Source organism: Rhamphochromis sp. 'chilingali' (assembly GCF_963969265.1).
Source record: "Rhamphochromis sp. 'chilingali' genome assembly, chromosome: 6".
In the NCBI taxonomy this organism is placed as follows: domain Eukaryota; kingdom Metazoa; phylum Chordata; class Actinopteri; order Cichliformes; family Cichlidae; genus Rhamphochromis; species Rhamphochromis sp. 'chilingali'.
This window is the reverse complement of record NC_137933.1, coordinates 36691912-36719196: the sequence shown is the minus strand read 5'-3', so window position 1 is coordinate 36719196 and position 27285 is coordinate 36691912. Positions and strand designations below refer to the sequence as shown.

Here is a 27285-nt window from a genome sequence, read left to right as displayed (position 1 = left end):
CTGTTTCAGTAACCATATTTAGTTTACACATGGATAAATCTACCACTGCTTTTGTTCAAAAGGAATTCCTCAACAACTATTAGATGTATGTCCATGAAGTTTTCTTTTATCAGTTCACCCCTGAACAATATCTGTTCAAAGACCACATGACCTGAAGAATACAACGTTTCCATCAGCCAGTGGGGAAAATATGCCTTCAGACGTTTCTTTTCTTTTCTTTCAAATAACAAAAAAGAAAAAAATTCTACTTATGGAATGTCTGCACAGAAGATCATTATTTGTGCTTAAAATAAAGACACCATTTCTGCAGGGTTGACATCTTAAAGAAAACCTTGAAGTCTAAAAGAGCTGCTAGCACTGCTGTAGTGAATTCTCAGTCAAGGCATCTTTTAATAAGTGCAATATCTCTGGCTGGATTAAGTGGCGGCATGCTGGTGCACCACCACTCTCACACTGAATAAGAAAGTTAACAGCTCATACCGTTCTGTAGCCCTTATGTGTGGAGTTTGCATGCTCTCCCTGTGCCTGCCAGTGTTTCCTCATACAGTCCGAAAACATTCATGCTAGGCAATTGTTGATTCTAAATTAGCTGTAAGTGTTATTAATTAATAATCCTTTGCTAACTCATCAGACAAGTTCGTATTACAAACAAAAATAGTATATTTAATGTATTTACAATAAACATACAATCATGTAATTTCCAAGAAATATACAGAACTAAAGCTTTTAAATATAAATTTATCAGAAAAAAATTGAAAACAAATACCAAGAAGCAACAGAGCATATCTAAAAAATCTTTGAAAATATAGGTGATATATTCTTATTTCATTACCCTTTTCTTTTGCAAAGGTCCCTTACAAAGAATCCTACAATTCTCATTTTGACTACCACCAACAGCATAAGCAGACATGTCATTTTAAAGCCGTCACTGTTAGCATAATGTTTCTCTCAAATCAAAGGCAACATGCTGCCTAAAGGCTCAAAACAAAGGATTATCAATCCGTATATGAAGAGTTGTCTTCCAAAATGTCAAAAAAAAAATTCCAAAATACATAATAGCAACAAAAATTTTAAACAAATTATATCTTCTTTTTTTTAAACAGGAAACCTATTTATTGTTGGCGAAATGTGTCTTTAACCACCATAGATAATAATAATTTTTCTTTGCAGATGTCATATTTTGATAGTGAACTCTTCATAGGTCAATACTCCTGCCACTAAAAGTCCTTTATAAAAGTCAAACTGTTGTTACCACACGGCAAGGCCATCAAAAGAGATGAATGAAAATAATAGGATGAAAAAAAACATTTAAGCTTTAAAGTTATTTTCCATCACAAGGCAAAACGTCTTGAGCACATTGAGGTGCTAAAAGAAAACAGTCCTGTTGCCACAGGTCAATGCAAGGTCAAGCAAATGCTGCTGCCCTTGCACTTGTCGGACAGACCTAAAATATGTTGTTTTCTTCTTTGCAAGTGTTGAATGTTACAGTGCACAGGTTGATATGGCACAACATGAGCTCCGATCATAAAGTCTTAGAGTAGAGCTTCGCATCCAGGCACAGTTGCAGGACCGCTATCAGTGAAGTTTGGCTGATCTTCTACAGTCAGCCTCATCTACTGTACAAATTCAGACTACAGCTCAACATCGGTGCCACAGTAATAAAAACAATACGTTCAAGCAAAGTATTGTTTTCAATTGTACCAAAGCAACAGTATCAGCTTTGTCACTGATGGAAAGAGAATTCAATCTAAATTCGACAATACCTTCACTAGTAGAAAACTTCTACATATTAACAGTTATTACATCCTAAGTGTTACTGTTTTCTAGACCAATGTACAATATTCTATAGGCAATATATTTTTGGGACACTTTAGGATGATGTGGTGAAAGTAAGTTGAGGGATATCACAAAAAGGCTACATACAACCGGAGGATCTGCTTTGAGCTCCAGCGTGTTCAGACAAAGTTCTCTGCAGGACGTCACAGAACACTTCTATGGTGTCACTTCGGCACTTTTATGGCACTATTATGTACAGAGGAGTCAACACTAGACACACTGGGGTGCTATAAATATCAAAGACAGCGCCGCCTGTTTGGGATTGCTGACGAGGAGATGGTGGCCAGAAGGTGCCCCACCCTGTTTCTTTTGAATTATTTGTACAGCTCAGCATTATCCCAAATATCCCGTTTGGAGCCAATATTTCCATCGTCGTTAGATTTTGAGCTTGAAAACAGGCACTGACTAATCAGTGCCGAAAAGTTCTCTCACTATATATATAAAAAAAATCTCAACTTGTTTATAGTCTATTCTAAGAAAATCCACAAAGACAATGATGTGATGTGGTTTAGCGTGTCTCTGTGGTCAACATAGGTTCATAAAGCACTGATCTGTTGTTTTATTTTCCCACTGTGATTTTAGGATTTTTGAAGCTATAGCAGCATCAATGTAGAGTTTAAATCTTATTCTTTTGGTTAATTATTTATGAAACTCAATATATTGCAGACCTACAAGTAATGCGCATCCAAAATAAAAGTATTTATTAGTGTAGAGTTTATATGTAGAGTTTAAATCTTGTTCTTTTGGTTCATTGCATATGAAACTTAAAATGCTGTAGACCTACAAGTAATGTGCATGTATTTACTCTTAATAAATGACTCTTGAGACACTGGTGGTGGCAAAAAGAATTTGTGAACCTTTTCAAAGCTAGCTTAAAGGAACAGTTTGAAATTTTGGGAAACAAGCTAAACATACAGATTTTCTTATGTGAATCTATAACCAGTAGTTAGCTTAATTTAGCACAAACAGATAAAGCAGAGCAGCTAACTGGGCTATGATGACATAATCTACTGACCAGCACCTTTAAAGATAACCTATTAACATTTTTGTTTCATATATGCAACAACTAAGGCATAAAACTAACAAGTTCTAATTTCATGGGCATTTTTTTGGTTGATTTCCAGGCCCAAACCTGAGAAAATAAACCCCAATTTTGACATTTCAGTTTCTGTATACAAAGTATACAAAGACAATGTAGGTCTAACATGTTAGTATAATAAGATGACTTGAATAGACTGATTGTTTCGATGTTTGGACTGAGCCTGGTACTCAGTTTTATAAAAAAGCCAAGCTAACTGACAGCTAGCTCTACCTTTGTACTTACTGTACAGCTGGCCAGAGTATTATCAACCCTGTCTTTCTAACTCTGGCTAGGAAAAGAATTTCCCAAAAGCGTATTTCCCAAAGCCTCAAAGGGTATATGCATTTTAAAAATGAAACGTATTGTGATGATTGCTCTCTGGATTTTTGATGCAAAACATATTAAATACTTACAGAGTAAGCCAGAAGAAAAACACTATATATAAAGTGGATATGTCAAAAATCTGAATCCAGCTGAATTCTTTAACAAAAAGCTGTATTGTATCTGCATGTAGACAATCACTTCAGTGTGAGTGATTGTGACAGCTGAGGTTTGATTTAAAAGAAGAAGAAAAAAAGTCATCATCACAATGCAGTATGCATTATAAAGCTGTTCCATGGTCAAAAATAGAATTTGGAGGCCATTCGAGTTAAATGTATATTTAACCATTACAATGGCCAACAAACCACAGAGTCTGTGCAATATAGTGACATCATTCTGAACATATTTTATTTTTATGTGCATGCATTACCAGCATGCTTTTTAATGAACTCATTCTGGCTGGACACTGTGCGTCATGCTATGCTGTGTCTGTTGACAGCTAGCCACTACAATCAACAGTCTCAATACAATGACTTGGTATTCCACATAAAGGCCTTCACACTCTCACTTTCACCCAGTGTGAGCTCACTAGTCATACTGGTGCTCTTGGTAAAAGCTTCCTTCCCCACAGCTGCCACCTGCTATGGCCCTCCTAAATAATGTACCTGGAGTGTCTTATTTGCAGTGTCTCCTGCTTGTTATATTTGTTGCTTTGTATTTCATGCATCAATGCTGCAAACGATGTCCCCAAGAGTGAAATTACATTACAAACTCTTATTCTGCATCTGTTTGCAGTTGGCATGAGCATTGTTGAATCAGTGATTTAGGAAAGGTTACAGGTTCATTTACTGAATCTGATCATGTGCATCTCGTCTAAACATTAATGAAAAAGCCATCTTACTCTGTTCCTTTGAGTCAGGCTATTATTTAAACTTTAACAGTTAAGCTTTTATTCTGATTACCTGTCAGAAGCTGCATCTAATTTTCATAAATGTCAAGTAAAAAAAACAAAAAACTGAAACATTTTGTGGCTCCGAAACTAAAATATAATCTCAGACTTTGGTCGAGTATCAGTGCCAAAACTTCACATATTTCCAACAACTTTCTCGACTAAAGTAAACACTGAAAGCTATGATGAAAGAATTTGTTTCTTAATTCTCTGAAAAATGTTAGAAACCTCTTCCACATTTTAACCATTTCAAAGTGGGATAATCCATGTTTTGTGGAAAATGTGACCTGCAATAATTGGTGGCAGGAGCTAAATAAATAAATCAGTTTTCTATATTGCTGTAAACTTCTGCACCTTTTGAACCATTTGATTCCTTTTTCATTGCTTGTTGTATGTCTGTTTGAGTCACTGCCGGGGGTTAAGGTTGAAGAAACGTACAGTAATTGTATACTGGCTTTGAAATGGGCCCTTTTCATAGCAGCCACACTGAAATGTTATTGCAGGGTAAACACGGATGTGATTAATCACAACAATAGTGGCTCTGTTCCATACGTATACATGGGCAGAGGCTCTGGTATTGTGCATGCTCAATATCAAAATGACTGCAGTGAAAAGGGCTTGATAACTGGTTTTGGATGGAGTCGAAACCTAATAAAGGCTTTACAACAAATGTGTTAAGAAGTCTCCTGTAGGGATCCCCAGATGCACTGCAGATGGACTGAAAATTGATTACTGTCACCCTTTTTGCATTTTCTGATATACCATACCTGAGAAATACTAAAGGAAAATAAACCATTTCATAAACTCTGGTATAGTAAATCCAAAACTTTGAACTAAACTTTCGTCAGCAGTAATCTATTGCATGTGATTTTTCCCCTCTTTCCTCGTCACTTTCTATTCCAACTTTGCAAAGAAAAAGTAAAAGCAATTTTCTTAAAGCCAGCTTAATTTCAGCTGACAAAAACGTGGGCGTGGCAAATTTGGGGAATCTTCTCTTTTTCAATATGTGTCATGTTTTGGATGATAAGAAGACTGGAACTTTACTGAGGACATTTCTCTGAACTCAGAAACATCACGCTTCAGGTCTGTTGCACATTAATGGCTCCGGTTTGCAGCCCCAGTGCAGACCAGCACTATAAAACAGACTCCATGTTGTCACATGTCTCACGGTCCTCCAGGTTGTATATGAATTTTGTCCTGTTGGTTGGGTTCTGCGTGATATCTTTTCCCAAATTGTCCAGAGTCACGTTGGAGGCGAAGAGTTCGGTGGGCGTGAGGTACCCCTCGTTGTTTTTGATGTATTTCCTGTAGTTCTTTCTCAGACACTGCCATGTGGTGGTGTACAGGAGGAAAGCTGATGACTTGAGAACGATGGCGATGCTGACATACAAATGCCTGTAGGCCACATTGTCGTACAGCATGCAGGCTCCCTTCTCGCCGCAGACGGAGCTCCAGAACAGACAGGTGGAGTCGATGCCCATGCCGAAGATCAGAGGGGGAGGGATGAAGCCTGGAGCAGGTGGGGATTGCGGAGAGACAGCAGGTCACAAGGTCAAGAAGAACACCAGTTTGAGTTCATGTTCCTAATGTATCCAGGCAGACAGACTGATGAAGTTCATTTCAAGCAAGGTGAAAAATTGCCCTGACGTTTAAGTCACAGAGTAAAACTACAGACCAACAGCTGTTGCACAAACACAATACAGAGTGCCAATAGTAGTGAAGTGTTTCTTACCTATTAATCTTAGAAGCAGGAACAGAACACCAAGGGCGTAGGATTTAAGCTCTGGACTGACAGTTCTGAAAATTAAGAGAATACTTCAACCCTTTAAGTACTGTGGTGGAAAACTGTTTTAATTGGTAGACCTATTGAGTTTTAAATTACATTATTTTGTACATATCTCTCTATCTTACCTATCTAGATTACAAGCATGATGTATACACACACACACACACACACACACACAATGTGCATATAATGCCTTTAGTGTTATTTGTCATTATATATGAGTTAATATACACTTGCGTGTGTCTGTATTTGTCCGTATCACTGTCAGCTTGATAAATCAATCCTTTCCATTGAAGAACCACCGGTATTTTGAAATGTCGCCAGCTCCCTCTCGTGAGCAGTTGATGAATAGCAAGTGGGGGGGGACGTGCTCATACCTGATAAGGATGATGACAGAGGGTGTCTGGGCCATAGCTCCAATCATGCTGCACACACATATAACACACAGGAAGGTGAGGAAGGCTTGCTGACAGCCTGGGCTGGGACACTTTCCTGGTAAAGCCACTGCTTCTTCGCTGTTGCTGGGTATACACGCACAGTTGGTCAGGTTCTGACAAACAAAAAGAAATGAGGTGATAATGTAATAATGATATATCAAGTAAATCTGCAGTATTTATATTTATTGTGAGCCCTTCAGGCACCGGGGAGCAATGATTATCAGCAGTAATGTCCCAACTCACTGGTTTGGTACAGCCAGCGAAACAGGCTGAGAGGTAGGTGACTCCATTGGAGCCACAGACAGGGCTCACCGATGCAGTGTAACAGTTACAGTTACTAATGCATGCTGACTCAGGCTGCTGCCAAGACTGCAACGTCCTATAGAGGAAGTCAAAGGTCACGTTAGGGATAATGCTGCATATGTACAATTTGAAAATCTAATGCAATTTTTCTGAAGGATTTTTTTAATTCTGGGATTTGTTTAATTTTTTGTTTGCATGGACCTACAGTATATCCCTGTGGGGAAAAGTACTATACAGAACTAAAAGTTCCTGGAAAGACTCTTCATTCACATCAGTAAGTCATCACTCTTACTCATTGCCGTAGGCCACTGTGACCCCAGCGACAGGTCCAGTGTCACAGCCTAGGAAGAGAAAAGAGACATAGCAGGCAGTGGACACCAGGTTGACCAGCATGGCCATGCGGACAGCACCCAGAGCTGACAGGTTCAATTTCTTAACCAGGAGTCCCCCGAGGAAGATTCCCAGACAGGCACAGGGGATGGCCGTCATACCTGGAGAGGGAAAAACAAGTAAATTCTATATTTATAGAGCAACATTCCTCATGATTTGACAGTAAAAAAAAAACATAAATAATTTCCTTTTATTGAGATAAGAGTGGGACCCCTCTAGGAGAGAAAGGAAACCTGCCTCACCATGGTAACCATGATGGTAAGTATTTTGCTAGAGTACTGTTAATGCTACAGAGCCCAATATCATTGAGATGAGAGAATGTAAATGAATATCTTCATTTAAGTACTTTATTTCAATACAGTTTTAATGGAGTTAAGTGTTATTGTCTTATGCTACTTTCTACTTTTACTTCACTTATTTTAACACTTTAGTTATCTATTGTTTTCCAGTTTTCGAAGCATAAATCCACCATATTATTATCTTTAGTTACGACACATTTTTACTTTTGGTTATGTTACTACTCGCAAGTTTAGTCCTGAGTTTTGTTTAAAGAGATATTAAAAAGTTATTTAAAATTCTCAGTTTACCCCGCTCATCAATCCTGGCAAGGTTTTCTGACATCAGCCTATTGCAAAACAATAAAGTCAAACTCTTGGCAGCACAGCTTTACAAGCCTTTTTCCTCTGCTTTACAATGTGTTCCCACTCAGTGATAATTATGTAGCTGTGTTGATGCTTAAAACCTCTTGGGTGTACTCTTTCTCCCACACAAAAAATTGTGATGGAATCTACGAATGTGAGCTGTAAGCAGAACCGATAATGGCCCTGGTATCAATAAATTCTTATCAATATCCATCCCTACTGCCTACCTAGCAGCTGATTAGCTGAGGATGTTGTAAGGTTGAATTGCTGCTCTAAGTATTTGCCCAGAAAGGCAGCAAAGCCAGCAACCACAGCGATCTCCATGCAGGCTGCCAGCGTGATGCAGCTGAACACTGGATTGGAGAGAAGGTGCCTGGTAACCCGGGGGATCACTGGGTCAAAGGAGAAGAAAATTAAGTAAAAAGTAGAAAGGATGAAGAAGGATTGAGAGAAAAGAGCAGAAGCATGCGTATGAATTTAAATATTCCATTAAACAATCTTGTCACTTATTAAACCCCCTCCACTCTTCTCTTGACTTCCTCACCTCTCAGATGCTGACAGACTGAGAGTCCGCTGTTTATATCAAAGCCATGAATGGCTCCATTGGGTTTAGAGCCCTGGAACTCCAGGCTCAGGGAAGAAGGCAGCATGGCCTGCTCACTCTCAGCTCCACTGTCCATGTCCTGCTCATCCAGCGCCTGGGGGAAACCGAACATGAAGAGGGCGGACAGGAAGAGTAAGGCACCACACAGGAGGAAGCCGCCCCACCACGCCCCGATCCAGCGAGGGTCATCTGGGGTGATGTCCAGCTTACCTTGGTTGGAGGGTAAGAAAATTCACAGCAGTCATAGAGGGAAGGATGAGTATTGGTGTACTAGTAGAGGTCACAATAAAATTACCTCTGTTTCAGTGTGGTATAATTTTGCAATATTTTTAACCATTTATTTCCCAACTTACTGGTATCAATGAAAACAGCATCAACATAAACTTTGGTACAGACAGATCCTAAGATGAAGCCACAAGCTGGGCCGAACACTAAAGTTGAAAATAGGATACCTGCAAGACAAAACAAAGGTATAGAACAACAAGTCTGTCAGAAAATGACAGTATGCAGCAAAACCCCAAAAAACAAAAAACACCAACACATTTCAGTGTTTGCACCATAAAATGACCCAAGCCAAGAGGACACATGCATTTCACTTCATTGTTCAGCAGAGGGCAGCCTTGCATCAAGCTGTTTATTACCAGCACCTTCTATTCTATTAGATATGATGCTTCCTATTATAAAGTATACTTGTTAATTGCACTTTGTGATTAGGAATCAAAGGTATGTTGTTTAAAGATTAAAGATTAAGTATGAAATCCATGCCAAGAGATTTTATAATTTCATCCGAAGTCTTCCAGCGACAGATTTATTCACCATCACTGTAATATGCAGCCCATAGGTTGCACAGTGTAATTGATCCAAGGCTAGATTATCCATCAGCATCATAAATAATCAAGCAGGAAATGGGTTCTTACTGTAAGAGCAGTGGGGAGTGACTGATGCACTTTCTGATTGACATTCCCCTGAATGTAAAAAGCGGCCCGCTTTTGGCACTGAGGCTGAGAGCTCTCTATAAAGCATCACACTGTGCTGGACTGTTTGTGTGTGTCTGTGTGTGTGGCACTTAATCTGTTACCCATGCTGGTGGTAAGTGGAACAATAGGAGTGAGTTCCAGTAGCCTGACTGCTAATAATGGATCCCAAAGCAGAGGAAGCGCTGCTCACTCCTGACAGGATGAGAGGGCCAGTCAATTTCTCTGTAGGCGATTTAATGATTACTCCTCTGGACATCACCAGTTATTGTTTGTGAGAACAGAGTAGTATTATAGGCTCATATTTAGAGGTATAAGTGCAAATAATAAAAAATATAGATCAATCACAAGAAAATAAGAAAGCATTTATTACAGTTTCAAGTCTATAAGATTGGGATCAGAGGTTCCAGATCAAACTAGGGTCTGGTATTTCCTTTGCTTATGAAGTGTATAATGTTATCGTCATGCTAAGGTGTAAATTCAGGTCTTCAGAGTAAAGGATGTGGATGCTTATTAGTCTGGCAAGATACTACATCAAACTTTCCTCACGGGACCTGCAAAAAAGTCTTGCAACTGTTGTCATTAAAGTGCATGCACCTGCAATCAGAAAGAGCACAAATTTAACCCACGTAGCAGGCATACTAAAGAAAGTCTGTTCTGTCCATAGTTTGGAAACTAGTTTGCCAGCGTTGGACATCAAGGTAAGGACTGGGCTCTCTGGAATTATGTGCTCTGCACAGACCAGTCAAATGGCTACAAAAGCAGTATGCTTGTTGCAGAACAAAGACAGCTTGGTGATTAAATGCAATCACTGATTAATCTGAATTCTGGAGATTTCTTAACGGTGAAGCCATGAGTCTGAACTAGCCTGAACCAGGCCGAGCCAGGATAATGACGCCAAGTGCAGTAACAAATCTACCAAAACAAAGGCCCAAATCTGAATCTCAAGAGAACACCCTTGAAAAACCACAAACATCTTGCAGTGAAGGAATTTCATTATAAATAAAGCACCTGGAGGTTACTGTTGCTGTGATTTGGCACTATATAAATAATTGAACTGAATTTTATAAGAAATGAGAGTTCACAAAGCCAATTTCAGAGAATTGTGCAAAGGTATGCAAACACAGCTTCAGTTTTAAGAGGTACAATACTAGGATCTGAGGCCTTCTTTTAACTCAATTTACTTTTTCTACGACACTTTTACACACTGTAATTTCACTTTTTTCCCCCTTGTGGTGTTGTTCAGCTCCATTTGTAAAACAGTTCAATCATTCTTGAAACTTTTGGCACTGTTTCAAAGAAAATCAAATGTCTCCCTGCCCACTAATGTCAAAAAGACAATTTCAAATATAAATTTTGTTTTTATCTTTGCATAATTGTTTATGAAGAGAGACAGGATATCGTGTGCTTACTGATTCTGGCGAGGAGTCAGTCTTGCCAGCTCTAACTTTCCCTGTGTGCTATTTTTATTTGACCAGAGCCATTGATACCGCCGGGGCTTAAGTCAGGTAATAGAGGAGGTCAGGGGTAAGAGCAGGGCCAGCTCAACAAGCAACCAAATAATGACCTCCGATATCCTCTTCTGCCTTCCTCTGGGTTCCAATCACAGACACACAAAGGGCAATTAATCTATAATGTATGTGATGTAGTGAGGCTGGCAAACACACACAAACATGGCAGTGAACCAGCAGAAAATATTGGGCCCCTGCCAATCTGATCTACAGTACACCAACGCTCAATACTTTGAAAACTAGTGTGGGTACAAAAACCTCAGTGTTTCCAGTTACATGAGACAAAGAGCCGGAGAGTGGTCGTCAAAGTGAAAGTGCTGATGACAATAGCAGCAATAAGCATGAAGACAGAGATGTGTGATGCCAGTCTGCTGTCTGAACTCAACAGTTGGTACTTCCGAGACCATATCCATGGAGACATGACTGAAAACCCAGTGAAAGAATGAGGAGTAGTACTGAAGCAATAATAAACATAGCAACCTTTACCTTACAGTATATCATTCACTACTGTTTAGTCATCTGCTCTATTCCCATGTTATTTATTTGACTCACATCCGATAGCAAGTGGACTTTACTACAGAAAGACTAAATGATCTTTATGTGGAATCATTTGTGGGATTTTACATTTATATAACAAATATATGCATATATATTGCAATTTATTTTGTACTTTTAGACTAGTAGAGCAGCATTGCACAATTCATGTTTCAAACCCAATCTTAAACCAGCTGATCCGACATGGTTTTTCCCCCTTGTAATTTACACTGAGTTGCTGCAATGCAATATGTGAACTACTAGAAAAATCAGCAGTTGCCAGACTTATGTTCCTCCGCAGATATTGATGATGTGCACACATTTTTAACTACGCTCTTAAAAATAATTATTCTTCTGACATACAGTAGATTAACTTTCACAGGATTGGTATAAGTTCTGATTGCTCATTATAGATGGAATGTAAATCTTTCATGACTTATTGACTTTGCAGTAATTGTAGAGGGATGGAAGATGCTCTTAGTATCTGCAGTGTACCTGCAAGCATCAAAGCACTGATAGCTTTGGAACGGGAGCGGAAAGTGAGGTACAGGAAGACTGTCGCCACTATAAAGTGGGGCTCTTTGAGAGCAATCATACTAATATATGTATATATATTATAGTGTTTTCATACACTTAAAACAGAATATTTGTCAGGGATTCCTTTCCAAATATAGCCCACACAAATAATAAATATAACCTTACACTAAAATGTCTCAGTCCCTTCTAATTTACACTGGCTACAGTGTCCTATGGTGACAACCTTAATTTACTTCTATTGTTTGACGTAAAGCTGTTGTTCCTTCCTTCTGAACACCACCTGCTGAGATGAGCTAGACGTGAAGCTAAAGGTAATACAAACCTGATGGCCAATACTAACAGAATGTCAATTTATTATCTACAGTACACTTATTTATTTTACATAGAGCTGTAACTTTGTGTCACATAAATGAAGATGACCATCCTGGCAATAGAGGCACTCCACTTAAGTCAAGCTTTTGCAGAACAACAACCTCCTTAGTGGAGACCATGAATACTCAGCAAGAGGTACCATTTTCATTTATCACAAGTCTGCAATATGGCACCACTGAACACAGGTTTGTGTTTAAAATATTGAGATAAATATTAGAATTAATAGTAAATTATTCAATTAGTATAACTATATTGTATACATATACCAAATTAGGTACGTTTTTCTTTCAGTTGTTCTTTAAAAACAACCACATGCACTGTTAACTATGGGACCTTATACAGACAACTGTGTGCCTTTCCAACACATATCAATCAACTATATTTACCACAGATGGACTCTAGAGTTTTATTTTTTTAAAGAAATTTGCAAGAATTTCAAGCAAACTCTATTTACATTGTCATCATGGGATATTGTGTGTAGAATTTTGATGTTTAAAATGAATTGAATCCATTACACACAGATATAATAGCCTTAAGTGGACTATAACAGCCTTAAAAGTATCACAATTCTTAAATAGAGCAGGTTTCATATTTGCCACAGTTTAGGTTTTCACCAGACAATCGAGTCCAGATCTCCATATTATTTTGACACACGCCATATCAGTCCTTTTTATTTTTCACATTTTGTTATTTGTGTAATTTAGTCAGTGATCAGTTACATTAAAAAACTGCAATCTACTGGGGTGAGATTGATCAATAAGCACGTAACCATGGATATGACAACATATGGCACAAGTAGCTGATACATTTAAAATCATGCATGTAGATGGAAGCAGCAGTAAAAGCAGTACTAAACCGATTTAAATATAGATATGTAGCTTTTTGGGGGGACAGTAATGTAAGTAAATACAGATTATAGTTCTTTTTTAATCCTGTAACCCTTGTGCAAAAAACAAAGAAAAAAGTGATAAAAAATTATACTCAACCTCATGGTAGGTCTAGCTCCATATTGTGCCTTTTGTGCCTAGCAGTAATGAATGCAGCAGATGCAAGGTCATACTGTGTTAGACAAGGCTCTTCTACCTGGTCACACTGCCAGCGCATGAATAATTTCACACTCAGGCTCACATTATGGCACAGTTCAATCGCTGGCACTTTGTATCTTGGCCAAGGTGCTCTTAAAAGGTGCTCATATAAAACAACCTGTGCCGATCTGAGCGGACAGTGTGTGCTGAGTCAGCGCCCATTCCCTTCCTCTGCTGTCCTACAGTGGAGGAGTAATAACTCCAGTGGAATAAAAACATTTTTGCTGCAGTGGACTCTAAACTTGCAGCCTCACACTGCTTCATTACACACATTAAAGCGATGAATAGAGGCTAAGATAAGAGAAGCTGACCCTGCAGCTATAGAGCTGGACTCCATGCTCCTCCTAGGCTGCTCTTTTACTGTACTTTCATTTATTGTTCTGTACGGTGCTTTAAAGCAATGTGCTGTAATTTGTTGTATTTTTGTCACCAATACAACCAATGCAATTCTCTGCTGCATGCTTGTAATATTCCTGTAGTCCAGCTTACTCTGAGTTGCTTGTACATTCGCTTGATATTCAGAAAGCGTAATCAAGATTGTTGGTTTGTCTGAATATTTGCAATCTTCTCTTGACCTGATGTTAAGAAATCCATGATGATCATCATGGATCAAGTGCGCTGAGGGCTTACAATCAACAGCCAAGTACTTAAATGGTTAGTTCACAAAATAGTAGTATCAAGGTCACTATGATCATCTTATATATACCGTCCTGTTATGTGGATAATACTAGTTCAGTTGTACAAACCTACAGCTGGGACTGATGATAATGTAGTGAGTTGTAGAACAATTGAGTCATAAACCACAATGCTGCACAAAGTAACATTTTGACCTAAGTGTGCTGGCTAAAGTACGGGATTATCACAATTTATCCTGAGGTCCAGATGAATAAATGCTCCAAATCCGAATTTTGCTCAGACATTTTATTAAAACTCACAAATGGCATGACTCAAAAAAGTCAGAGGATCACCAAAATCAGTAGAATATTTTTTCTCTGGGAACGTTTGTACAAAACTTCATAGTAAGTCTTCAGAGATACAGTATTTCAGTGTGGATCTAAAGTGGTAAGCTAACTCCATCCTTCTACTGTGGCCTAAAATGAGTAATAATGGTCATAGCATTGAATTTTAACTTGAAAAATAAAATGCGAATGCATAGAAACTAAATAAAGCAGGAGGGTCTTTGGCTAGCTTTGTAACTCACAGTGTTTTTTTTTAAAGATTTCATTATGGACGCAGAAACATTTACTGCATCGTGTTAAGATGTAGTGCAGAAGCGATTTGATGCTACATACTTGTTAAAAAATGCACACAGCATGAAGGCTTCTAACTGAATAGCTGCTTTACTCTAAGACCCTCTGTGGTGGATACAATTGATAGGAGGGTTAGCTGCCTTCACATGGGGTATCTGTCAAGCAGCTGACAGCAATCAATTATACAATTACAATCTGGCTTGGACTCACAGTCCACAGCCCTGAGGAGCAGGCTGGTCTTTCTGAAAGAAGCCATTTTCTCCTTTTTTCAGGAATCTTTCACAGCTGCCCACACACATCCAAACTTTAAATAATAGTTTGACATTGAAGGGAATATATTTTGTGCTTTATCACATTTATTCTGTAACAGTGGCGGATAACTATTTTAAACATGGTCAAAGTTTCAGATAAAAAGGCCCGTGTATATACAAAGATCGCTGTGAGACAAAAACTCTTCAGACTGTTTCAGATTCCTTGTGGCTCTGCTCTTTTTCTACTCTTGGCTCAGTGTGATGTCAGTGGTAAGGGTTATACTTAATAAGACAATCGTACGCGCACAGTTCTGTCCAACTTTTCAAAACTTTAGCTTTTCAGATCTTATGATCAGAAGAAAGTTGGCTCATAGGAAGAAGGAAGGGAGCAAAAATGCTGCACTAAGGCCCAGTAAAAGATAAATGAGGATTATACTGACCTGTGAATCATGAAAAGCTTCTCTAATACAGTTCAAGACTTTAATGTGAGTTATAGCTATAGTACGCACACACGCACGCAAAATATTATGCATATACAACAGCTTCAGTGAGTTGTAAGCTCACCAATACGTCTGTATGATAATTAATGGCTAAACTGCTATGAAGTGTTACCAGCGATGGTGGTGCACTGAAAGCAGTGCCGGCAGAAAAGAGCAAATTTTTACAGCCAAATCAATCTTAACAACTGCTGGATGGATACAGATATTCATGGGTACCACAAGATGAATCCTAATCTATTTTATAATAAAGCACTGCCATGTGATTGGCATTTCATTTGCCTCACTGTTAGTCAAACTTTCCCATCAGCCATATCTGTTCTTTTTTCCTTCAGCCATCATAGATCATGACGGCGACAACTCCAAACATTATACATTGTGCTAATGTTGGCACGCAGGCTTTGGCACTTAGTTCAAAGCATTGCTAGTGCCAGAGTGCTGCCTCACAGAAACACTTTTCATCACACAGATCTCACTCTACTACTGCAGGTCATCATGGCTGCATTGCCGCCATCCCCCCCCCCCCATAAACTGCCAGAAAGCACAATGATTTGATGGTCTGATCATTGTGGTCTGATGGGCAACTAACTGAACAGTTAGCAGCAGTCTCTGATTTTTTTTAGCTGCCTGCTGCCTGAACTGTTGCTCACAATGATTAGGACAGGCACACTCATAGAGGAAAACAAACAGAGTGAAGTACAAGACACACACAAGAGAAAGGCCACATAACATTTGAAGAAGAACAGGCACATGGAGCAGATATATCCTATGACAAGTGTTTAATGTTTCCTGCATTACACTTGAGTATTCTTTCGTGCCCTTCTCTTCCAGGCAGTATTGATCTATTTAGGGTGAAGATGTGGCCACAAAAGAGCAGCCTCTCCTTCAATCCTCTGCTTTGTTAGCAAGCCTGTGGAGAGCTGCCGCTTTAATATTTAATCATTTGGTTAGATGTTTGCTAAACTACACCTAACCGCTTCTCTGTCACACTGCATTATTCAGGAGGTTTTCTTACAGTCTAAATGTGCCTTCACACGTCAGTCTTGTCAAACAACACCACCGCCCTGAGACTAGAAGAAGGAAATACAAAGGAGCACAGAACACATACGTACTGTGTAAATACCAATAACACAACAGCAGTCACATTGTAGGAGGTAACCATGGCAATCAACATGCCTGGATTGTCAAAAAATGGAGAACAGAGACAGAACAGAGAGGGGGTGGTGGATAGAAAAGACTAATATAAGAGTACTATCTGTAAGTGTCAAAGGAAGAAGCTTGGGGGATGTTATGAAAGAGAAAAGGCTGGGGCACATAAAAGTAGACTTCATACCAAATCAGGCTCAATTTTAGTCTGCAGTGCAATTTATTAGAGCTAACCCCATTCAGGAGAAATCTAAGCTTAAACCACTGCTATGCCAAGTGATGTCCAAATTAGCAGTAATTCAAATGCTTTCTGTAAGCAACCAATAAAATAAACAATAATAATAATGCATTTTTCATTATATCTCGGGACTAATTATTATCCGTTATTTTCCAAAAATGATATTTAGCCATAGCTCTCATCTAACGATCGAGATATTTCCAAAGAGGGGGACCGTTGGTGGCATCAAAATTCAATGGTGTATTTCCAATAGAATTTTCTGTTTCACTTTTAGAAATTGCAGACTTAAAACATACAGTAAAGCTTAAAGCCAAAAAAATTGGGTGCCTTTAGTTTATTGTCTAAACCTATTGTTGGCTGCTCCTTCAGTTAGAAGGGGTCGCCACAGCAGGTACCTCCGCATATTTCATTTGGCAGATTTTTAGACTAGATGCCTTTCCTGATGCCCAAGGGATTTTTATCTCCTGGAATCAAACCAGGAAGCTCAAACTTGTTTTGTAAATCTGTAAACCACTACAATGTAAAGTCACTTATCCAGTTTATTGTCTTTCAAAATTTGCAAAGATGACAGTGAAAAAGTCAAGCCATAGATTTCACAAATCAATGAGTTTAGCGTGACGTCCAAAGTCTGAGCTAGCAAATTGGACCAGTTTTGGCACTTAGTCATGACTGGATTGATTGCAAGAAATGGTTATAATAAAAACGATGATTATGAATGGCTTTAGTAACCTCTTGACGTTTTCTCTAGCAACACCCTGAGGCAGACATTTGTGGTTTTGACCAAATGTCTCAACAATTTCTTTCACCATGAACTGTGCCATCAACAGATGAAATACTTTGGATCATTGCCAGCCATTGCTGTCCTTTGTGTTTAACGCTAATTAGTAAATGTTAGCCATATAACATGATAAACTAAAGTGGTGTTTATTATATCAGCCCTGTTAAACATCAAAATGTTATTATGTTGGCATTAGTATTGGGCTAACAGCATTTTTGTTCGTCTTTAATATGAATGTGTGCAAATTCATCATTTTGTCAAATTAAAAGAAATTTAAATAAACAAGAATAGTAACCATGAAGCATTGTGAGACAATACTGATTTGTGCTGTCCAGTTAATACATATAATGTATCTAAAATGTTTGGTAATTGCTATAGTTTCTTTACAGGGGGTATTACAATATTTCACAGATGTTAAATATGACTGTGATTGTTCACATGGATCATGTGTTCATAGTGGGATATTATCTGGCTAATAAATTACATTTACACTGAAAAACATCAGGTATCTGGTATGAATAGGCCTCTGACCAAGCAGGAGGGTAACTCAAGGGTGGATTACTTGATGCTGCGTTCTCTCTTCCTTTCCTCCACCCTCTGTCCATCCTTACCTCCCTCCCCTACACCGAGGTCTGCTGGCAGAGACTGTGCAGATCAAAGCAGGCACAGAATCCGCAGGCCTACTCACCCTGCAAAGAGGTCTGTGCTGAGATGTAAGCAGAAAAAAAATGCAACAAACCAAGGAGCTTGTGAGGAGGAGCAACTACTGTAGCTTCAGGGAAATGAAAACTGAACAGCATATGTTTATTTCTCAGTACCTTTGTTTCCATTAAAGCAACAAACCCATATGCCGCCGGCTTTGCCTTATTGAATCACAAAGCTTTAATGTGTTGGTGATGCCTGCATCAGACTAAACACCACATCTAGCTGAAAAAAGTTGTAATTTTTCAATACTTCTTGATACACTAATGCCAAATATAAAACGATAACAACATATATTAACTGATATCAACTGATAATAACTTGTATTTTTAAATACTAGCTATTATATTTACCTACTGTTGTTACAGGTTCCTGAAATGAAGTGTGGTTAACCTATAAGAGCTCTAATTTGTACATGAGGAAAGTGATTAAGATCAATATAAGAAAATAATTTAAATGCCTGGATAGCCCCCACGTATGATGGCTATATACACTACATTGGCAGTTTTGCCCACCTACCTATTTAAGCAGAGTAGTTTGAATATCACCAAGGGGGAGTCTTGCTTGCAGACACCAGGTATATCACATACATTTAACAAAATGTTAAATGTACCTATGCAATATGTGCATACATTAATATACAGGTTAACAACCCTAATGCCATCACTATATCAGCAAACAACCACAGCTAATAACAGGACAGATCTGTCTAGCGATAGAACCTCAGCGTTGATGGAAGCAATTTAAACTTACTACATAAAAAGATGCTGAGAGTCCAGTTAGGTGGCATGTGCCTGCTGAATCTCTCTGATATGATTATAAGGGCCCCTGTTACCCACAAGAGTGGAAAGCTGACCAGCTTACTCCGACCAGCTTAAAGGTGTCTGTGGCATGGTTTTGACTCCAGATTATGAAAAGACATAGCTTTCAAAATAAAAGTTGTATTAAACTTGACTGTGGGCTCTAAACAGAGGAAAAAAACTGGGGGGAAAAAAAACACCAAAATTGCCCTTTACATATATATTTCTAAATTTTGTAGCAAGTGATATGTATGTTTCTTAAGTTCTCTTTCTCTCCATCTGCCCAGATAGAGCTCTGCTGCTAGCAGGTCACACAGATGGCACATAGCTTCAGTCACTGCCTTTGAACTGTTGCCTTGGCAACTTTGGCACACAGGGTTATTTCGACCTCTCGGTTGCTGCTGTAACTAAAACCACAGCCTTTTGCTGCTGACCTTCAAATGCTTACTAAAGTTGGGAACGCGTGCTTTGCCAAAGAACCCCTGCAGATATGAAAGAGGGCAACATCAGACCCAGAATTTAATCTAAAAAAAAATCAATATTCCTCATCTATTTTTGCAAATGCCCAATTCACACTTAGCAACAGTGCAATGTACCATTACTGAGCATTTAATTAATAAAATTTACTAGCAGCATTCTCATCTCAGAAAATCAAATCGTGCCAGTGTCACGGAACAAGGTCTCCTTTGGCGTTGTTCTTTGGAGCCATAGCAATTTTGGATGCTGTGAGATAAATGCCTTGTTGTAAAGTGCTACACAGTCCACATTACGTGACTCAAGGGATAACAGCAGATTAAGACCAAGCAAAAACCCTCAGGGCAAAAAAAAAAAAAAAAAAAAAGTGCCGAAATCTGCAGTTCTTCTTATAGCCACTTGAATTAGTCCCCATAGACGCTAATGTTAAAATGCCTAACTAATAGCATTAAAAATATGTTTACAGACTGGTAGAAGGAAATGGTACTGGACTCAGGGCATGAATTTTTTTGTTCCTCATTCGTTAGGATACTGGAGTTAGGGGTGTGTCTGTTTTGACTGACAGCTGTCCTGACACAGGCAGCTGAATCTTGTCTGCCAGCCCTCTCCTCTGCAAAGTTGAGTCACTGAACTAGATCTCTCCACTGTGTTTGTACTATTGGCATTTTTAATGGAACTATATTATATGGTTTACTGTGTGGAACAGCCCATCCAAGTTTGTCCATCTATTCTGGTGAGTGAAATTCTAGTATTTTCTTTATACACTGTAACGATACTGTTTGCCAAACAATGTTGTTATTGTTAATTTTATAAGTCAGCATTTCATCCAACTACACTGATTAAATTCTGGCTTAAAAATAAAACAGCATGGTAGAAGCCAAATCACTAACACTGAGGCATGAAAATGCAGAGTCCAAAACCTGTGGGAGACTTCACGCTGGCTGCATCCATTTTTTATCCCATCCACCATTAAGCTGCAAGTTTGTCATTGAAGAGGAGGTTCATGTCCTCTTTGAAACCTCGTGTGTGGCCTTATTTTCCTTGCCTCGCTATTGAGGTTTAGGCACAAATATGACTTGGTTCAGTTGAGGAAAATAATGCGGTTTGGGTTAAAACAATTCAACAAAAATTTGGAGTGACAGCCCCGTCTTACTATTGCATAACTCAGATGCTTCGTGCCAAGGTGCCAAAGGACACCATGTATATCTGTGAGATGCCACTGACTCTGATAAAAATGTCAGCATTTGACACCCTTGGATTGCAAATGAGCTTGTACACATTTTTTTAATGCAACTATGCAATGAGTCTGTCACGTGAAACTTTTGCATGTACAGCAGATACCGGCTGGGAGCATCAATCTTTGTTCACATCAAGCATTAGAAACATGGTATGAAAAGCAAAACAAAAAACAACAACAAGCGAGATGCATGAAAACACCTTGAGAGGTCTGAGGACAAAAAGCAGACTGCTTGAAGCTGAGAGGTGGTGTTTGTGATCAAAGCATCAGTGAAAAGAGCTCTTCATCTGGCCACTAGCAGTAATTAGCCTGAGAATCCACAGTTACATTGTTCATGTACTGAATAAAAATTATAGCTATAAAAAAATACACACTTGATAGTCATGTTCTGTGTTTTACCTCTGCATTGACTCACCTATATACAGTGAGGAGTCTTTTCTGTGGACATGGTCATCAATGTAGGACACTCCTAAGGGCTGAACAGGTGTTGCCCCGATGCCCAGCAGGACCTGGGCTCCGATGAGCAGAAGGTACATCATGTTGGTGTTGGCTCGATTACCGCATTTAAACCCAGAGTCTCTGTTCTCTGACCTGGAGATGTTGGAGCAGACATCCCTGCCATCCTCGGCATGCCACGAGTCACCGGCCTCGTACTCATACTGATGAGTCAGGAACTCTGGCAGGGCTGACAGCAAGGCCCCCAACGCCATGACAATGCCACCGCAGCCAATCAGCCGGGGCCGGTGAGCCTTGGCGCCAAAGTAGCTGACAAAGAGGATGAGGGCCAGGTTGCCGATTTCAAAGCTGCTGGCAATGACACCCACATCTGCACTCTGGAGGTTGAAGCGTCTCTCCAGAGTGGTCAGAACACTTACCTGGCAGAAAAAGAGAGAAAAGGAAGAGAGATGAAGGACAAGTGCTACAACTAGCAGCCAATGGTATCACAGCAACTCGTTTAAAGTGAGTTTATATACTTGAGTTTAGTTTCTGTGCTATAAATTGCTGCAATTAAAGTTATGGGAGTATAAAGTTTATATATTTTCCATTTTAAATCTGTTTACAATAATACGAGTATTTAGCTTCAGGTGCTGTCAGCCATCTGTCACTACCTTAGAGCTCATATCAACCTGTTGATAACACACAAGCTGCAAATGTGCCTATCTCCATCCTCCTGCTATATAGCTGCCAAGAAGGTCCCCAAGGCTTAACCTGATACAAACCTGGGAAAAGGGAATATGTGCATATGTGTGGCTCAAGGCAAGAAGCTTCACGTAGCTGTTCTAATTAAATGGACACAAACATGTGCCAGCTGTGTTCAAGGTGCCTAAGTGTTAAAGTGGCTCCTTGCATCAAATGTATTGGATCATCTACAAGACTGAAGGTAAACAGCTAGCTAGAAGTTATTTTAGTAATCCTTCATCCACAGCAAAACTAAAGAATAAGCCCAGAGCAGGTCCGAATAAAAAAAGCGAATGAATCATGTTCATTCCCACAACAGAAGTGAGCTCAGGTGAATTATGCATAACGGCTTTTCATCCTGTGCTGTATTGTTTATCCTGTCACACAGAGCTCCACTGCAGAGTCAAAAACTGGATCATATATCTGCTGATGGATCCATGTACCAAGACCTCAGCCTAGTCATGCTGTACTGGTGTTGTCCTTGGAGAAGGCTAGAAAACAGTCACCCTTCCATAAAAAGTGTACAGTCGCTGTCTGACTACTAACATGAAAAGATCTGAGTCAAACACTGATGTATTTCAACTGTGGCAAACTAAGTAACAAGATCTGCTACCATATGCATCTGATTATTATTCAGATTTGTTTAAATTCACCGAATGCTCAACTTATTAAACAATTCCATTCAATAACATTCCAAGATTTGGATGACAAGGTTGAGACAAGTCTGTTGTAGTACATTTAGCAGCCCACTGTGAATCAATAAAACAGTATTAAATAGTGATAGCAAACTATTTCATAGGACAGGAGAGATGTTGGTTCTGTGATGCTTTTATTTGCAGATATTTGCTAAAGGTGCATCTTTGGTTTGGGATGTTTAAAAGAGAAAGCTCCACAACAGGCTTCAAGGACAAAAGCTAAACCAAAAAGTTGGCTCTAATGAAATGTTTGAACTCACCATTTTTAAATTAACCTTGCTGTTTTGACTAATATCAAAGAAGTGCTTCTAATTATCTGCACCTTTCAGAGTGTGTTTAGCAGACAGGTAAAAAAGATCCTGTCTTCCTAAGCTCATTAAAAATAACTTCCATTCCCTTCCTGTTACAAAGTTATTTATGGTATCAAGACTGTGCTGACATTTATCAAGGAATTGGCTTTGATAAAAATAAATAAAATAATGCTGATTACAATAGCGTATTTGTTCTTAAAAAACAAAACAAAAAAAACTGATTTCCAGTAAGTGGCTGAGCCAAAACCAGTGCTGACAGTTATTCTAAATGCTGAGTTCAAGGCTTTGTCATTCATTTCACTCCTGCATTAGCGATGGCTGATGAAATCTTTATTTATTGAGTCAGAAACACATTTTTCTCCCGTGCTCTTGCAACATAAACTTGATCTCTTATGTTGACATACATCTAATCATAACAGTGCAGTAACAGCTTATAACTCTGATCAAGCTGTCACAGGAAATGCAGTCTGGTTAATGAGGGGGAGAAAAAAAGCTGCTGTCTCCTGTGTTGTGGAGATCACGTCATCTCCTAGGCCTATATCCTCCGGTGTCAAAGGCCTCCTGCATTATTGAGACATATGGGTGCAGAGCGTGTAGCAGTATGGACCTCCTGACCAGTGTTTCGTAAGCTGCTCTCTAACAGACCATCCATATGAGCAAGTAAAATTTTCCATATATCGTAGAGTCTACTGCCGCTGTGACGCGCTTTGTGACATGCAGATGGCGCATAGGCCTGATGGATAATACGCAGCAAGTCATCAGTCAGTGGCTCCTGGAGGATGTAATTTTAGTAATGTGATCAAAATAATATGGCTATTAAACGCAGCAGCTGAGCACCCGAAGCAGCGCAGCGTTTTTTCACTGTCTGCCCGCGCCGGTCTGAAGGGCGCTGCGTTAACCCCATGTTACCTGAGAAACATGACGTTCCTTCAGACCAACACTGTGTCCCCCAAACTCACCAGATAGGCGCCCACGGTGCCCTGTGCCAACATGAGAGCACATTCCGACACCAGGAATATCTTAATGTTGGAAAAACACGAAGTCTTCTTCTGATTGTCATCTTGCTCCGGGTCGTCGTTGCTGCTCCGCTCTGTGCAGATCTGGTTTTTAACCTGCATCCTTCGGCTCAAGCTCCGGTCAGGTTGGACGGCATGAAACTGAACGGGTCCGGTCCGGCGGAGGGCATCTGGTTATGATGGTGATGACGAGCTGCACTGCAGAAGAAGTGCGAACCTGCTGTCAGGAGCCCGTCCAAGCTTAAATATACAGCAAGAAACCCTGCTGTCCACTCAGCAGTGCGCACAGTCCGTCAGCGACCTCTCTTCACCGCCTGTCCAGTCAGTGCCTATCGGCTACATCACATTTAAATACGTAACTTACGCTAGTGTTATATATGACGGCTTAAGCGTAGAACTACAGTACGCTCTGCTTCCCCACATCCGGGTTTTGTTTTTTGTTTTTTTACTCAAAATTTCCCCAAGCCGACTGGTTCTGGTTTCCCAGTCCGGTTCCAAGACGCAGCTCTGCGTCCCGTAAGCAATGTTATGATGCTCCTCCCATCCATGGACCACAGCGCTCTTACCTCACTGCCAACCCCATCTCTCCTCCCAGTTCCTCCCTTTTTTTTTTCGATATACGCATCATCCATTACAGATTGAATCATTTCCACAGAACACTGCATCAGTAAGCTTCGATAAAGCATTCCCGTAACTTCATCATGGCGTTTTCTCTGCACTTCGCTGGTAATTTTCATCCTTGCATTGCAGATTAATTCAACAATTCGCATTATATTCCATTCTGAGAAGATCTCTGACTCCTCAACAACTTCTGGCGAGTCGCTGTATAGAGTAGCTGATATTTAGATGTGTCAAGTTAGATTTTAGGTCCTAAGCTGCGTCACTGTGACAAACTATGGATGATAACAAATAAAGAAACGGTGGATGAACAGGACAGTGTTATAATGATGCACTCTTCAAAAAAGATCCTGGCAGCAAGAAAGTTTATTGTGGGAATATATACACTATACACATATAACCTCACAGGACACTTAATACACCTATACACACTTGTTGCTGATTAGTAATTACAAATATCTAATCAGCCAATCACATGTGAGGCATGAAGACATGGTCAAGATGACTGCCTGAAATTCAAACCAAGCTTCATAACAGAGAAAAAAAATTATTTACGTGACTTTAACCATAGCGTGATTGTTAGTGCCAAATTGGCCAGTCTGAATGTTTCAGAAAAAATAGGATTTTCCTGCACAAGCCTCTCTACGATTTACAGATTTGGGCCGGAAAAAGTGAAAACATAAAGTTAACAGCAGTTCTATAGGGAAAAATGCCTTTTTGATGCAAGATGTCAGAGGACAATGCCCAGAATGCAACACATTGGACCTTGAAGCAGGTGGCTACAGAGGCAGAATCACACTGGGTGTTCAGGTTCTAGCTTACAAGCTTGTAAGTTTGTTGGCTTACAAGCTAATAGCAGGAGCCTGAGCATGCGGTTTTAATCAGAATTGGTCAGGGAATTGGAAAAATTATGTTTTGTCTGGTTCTAATCTATGACATTTGCATAGTAGAGTAACAGATTTTAAGTAGACAACATGAAAGCAAGGACCCATCCTCCCTTGTATCAGCTTTCAAGGCAGTGGTGGTGTAATGGCATGGGGGATATATTCTTGGCAGACTTTGAGTCCTTTAGTGCCAGCTGAGCTTTTTTAAACACCACAGCCTATTGGAGTATTGTTGTTGACCATGTTCATGGCTTTATAACCATCTTCTGATGGCTGCTTCCACCCAGATAAGGAACCATGTCACAAATTGCAAATTGTCTCAATCTGGGTTCTTGAACAATGAGGTCACTGTGCTCAAATGATACCAACCAAGCCAATAGAGCGCCTTTGGGATGTGGTGGAACAGAAGATTCACATCCCAGATGTGCAGCTAACAACTATGCAGCAACTGTGTGATGCTATCATGTCAGTGTGGACAAAAAAGTCTCAGGAATGTTTCCAGCACCTTGTTGAATCTATGCCATGAAGAATTCAGACAATTCTTAAGGCAAAAGCGGTAGCGGTAAAAGCACTATCTAAGAGGCTAGTGAGTGTACACCATGATTGTTTGATGATTTAAGCTTTTTTAGCTTTAATTTACTTTGTTTTGTTCACTTTAAGTTTTTTAAGATTGAGAAGGTGGACAGTGTCTTCTCTTTTGTTTTTACAAATTTTCATATCCTGAAGGATGGGACCGTCCCAGACTTTTGTGTCACAATGAGTGCCATCATTGTCAAGGTTCACAATAGGAACAAAAAAAATCTACACAGCAGCATATGCTTGTATAATTGTTCTTGTGGGCTCCTGTTCAAAGCTGAAATTATTATAATTAAATAATTTGTGTCGGCATTGCTTAGATCTTGAATAATTTGTGAACTAGCTGTCCATACTAAAACAATTTCTCCTATTCAAATAGCGCAGAAGAAATCTTTACATTAACCAAAAAATTATATTATCTGTACCAGAACTGAACCAAGTACAGACACTATCTGAAGCATTAAAGTTTATTTTGTGAATTGCGGCATCTATTTATGCCCTGTCATGTGAATTTCCCATCTCTGGGACTAATAAAGGCTATCTTATCATATCCTGTCTTATAGCTTTGTACCTCGCACAATCAGAAGAGTAGTTCAAATCCCTGGGTATAGCATCTTATTGATTTTTTGTGAGAGGTACAGTCACATCTTTCTCCCTTAGTGCTTTTAGGTACAAGATATACTTCTTACATCCAAAAGTTGGGAAAGCCCTGTGTTGTAGGAGCCAAAATATTATAATCAATTTAGAGCAAAAAATAGCTTAAATAATGTAGAATAGCTCAAAATAAAACACAGCAAAGCAAGATTGCACCGTAAGGTAAAAAGAAAAAGTGCAATAAAATAACACAGATTGCAAAAACCTGAATATAGTGCATCCATAAATTTTCTTTAATGCTGATCCTGTTCAGGATGAAGCCCATCCAGGTGTATATATACTGGCTATACCCCAGACAGCTCACCAGCTGTTCGGCTGTTCTCCTCACAAAGGGTTATATTATCTACAACCACTGTTTGAATAGACCAAAATATATCTGGTGGTCACAAAAATGTATTATATTGCCATCCTTAACGTACCTAGCTCAGACACAGTGTATCATGTTCAATCATTTCCATTGAGAACTGAAGCCAGCTACTTGTTTTCTTTTTCTTCAATGAAAAACCAAACATCATGAAGCATGTTTTACTCTAAATCAAATCACTGTCTGGCTGCAGGGATTTGACTGATGACTTATTCATTCTGACATTTTTAAGCAGAAGAAATGAAAAGAGACTG

At 39.3% G+C, this 27285-nt stretch overlaps 1 protein-coding gene across 1 annotated transcript; it reads right to left on the bottom strand.

Annotated features, from left to right (window-relative positions):
* Window positions 1–699: 699 nt before the first annotated feature.
* On the bottom strand, window positions 700–24428 carry LOC308398608 (solute carrier organic anion transporter family member 3A1-like). Its single transcript, XM_080885356.1, has 10 exons — window positions 23879–24428; window positions 21150–21609; window positions 8702–8800; window positions 8289–8558; window positions 7972–8136; window positions 7006–7204; window positions 6654–6789; window positions 6351–6523; window positions 5920–5984; window positions 700–5697 (listed from the first exon to the last, which is right to left on the bottom strand). Exons 1-10 carry the CDS (start codon window positions 24035–24037, stop codon window positions 5321–5323), a joined length of 2103 nt encoding a protein of 700 aa, XP_080741482.1. The 5' UTR covers window positions 24038–24428; the 3' UTR covers window positions 700–5320.
* Window positions 24429–27285: the final 2857 nt, after the last annotated feature.

Coding starts and splice junctions, on each gene's coding strand:
- LOC308398608 (XM_080885356.1), bottom strand. CDS start 24,037: ATGCAGGTTAAAAACCAGATCTGCACAGAGCGGAGCAGCAACGACGAC. Junction 8,801..21,149: donor AGACTCCTCACTGTATATAG/GTGAGTCAATGC, acceptor TTTGTCTTGCAG/GTATCCTATTTTCAACTTTA. Junction 8,137..8,288: donor AGTCTGTCAGCATCTGAGAG/GTGAGGAAGTCA, acceptor CCTTTGACCCAG/TGATCCCCCGGGTTACCAGG.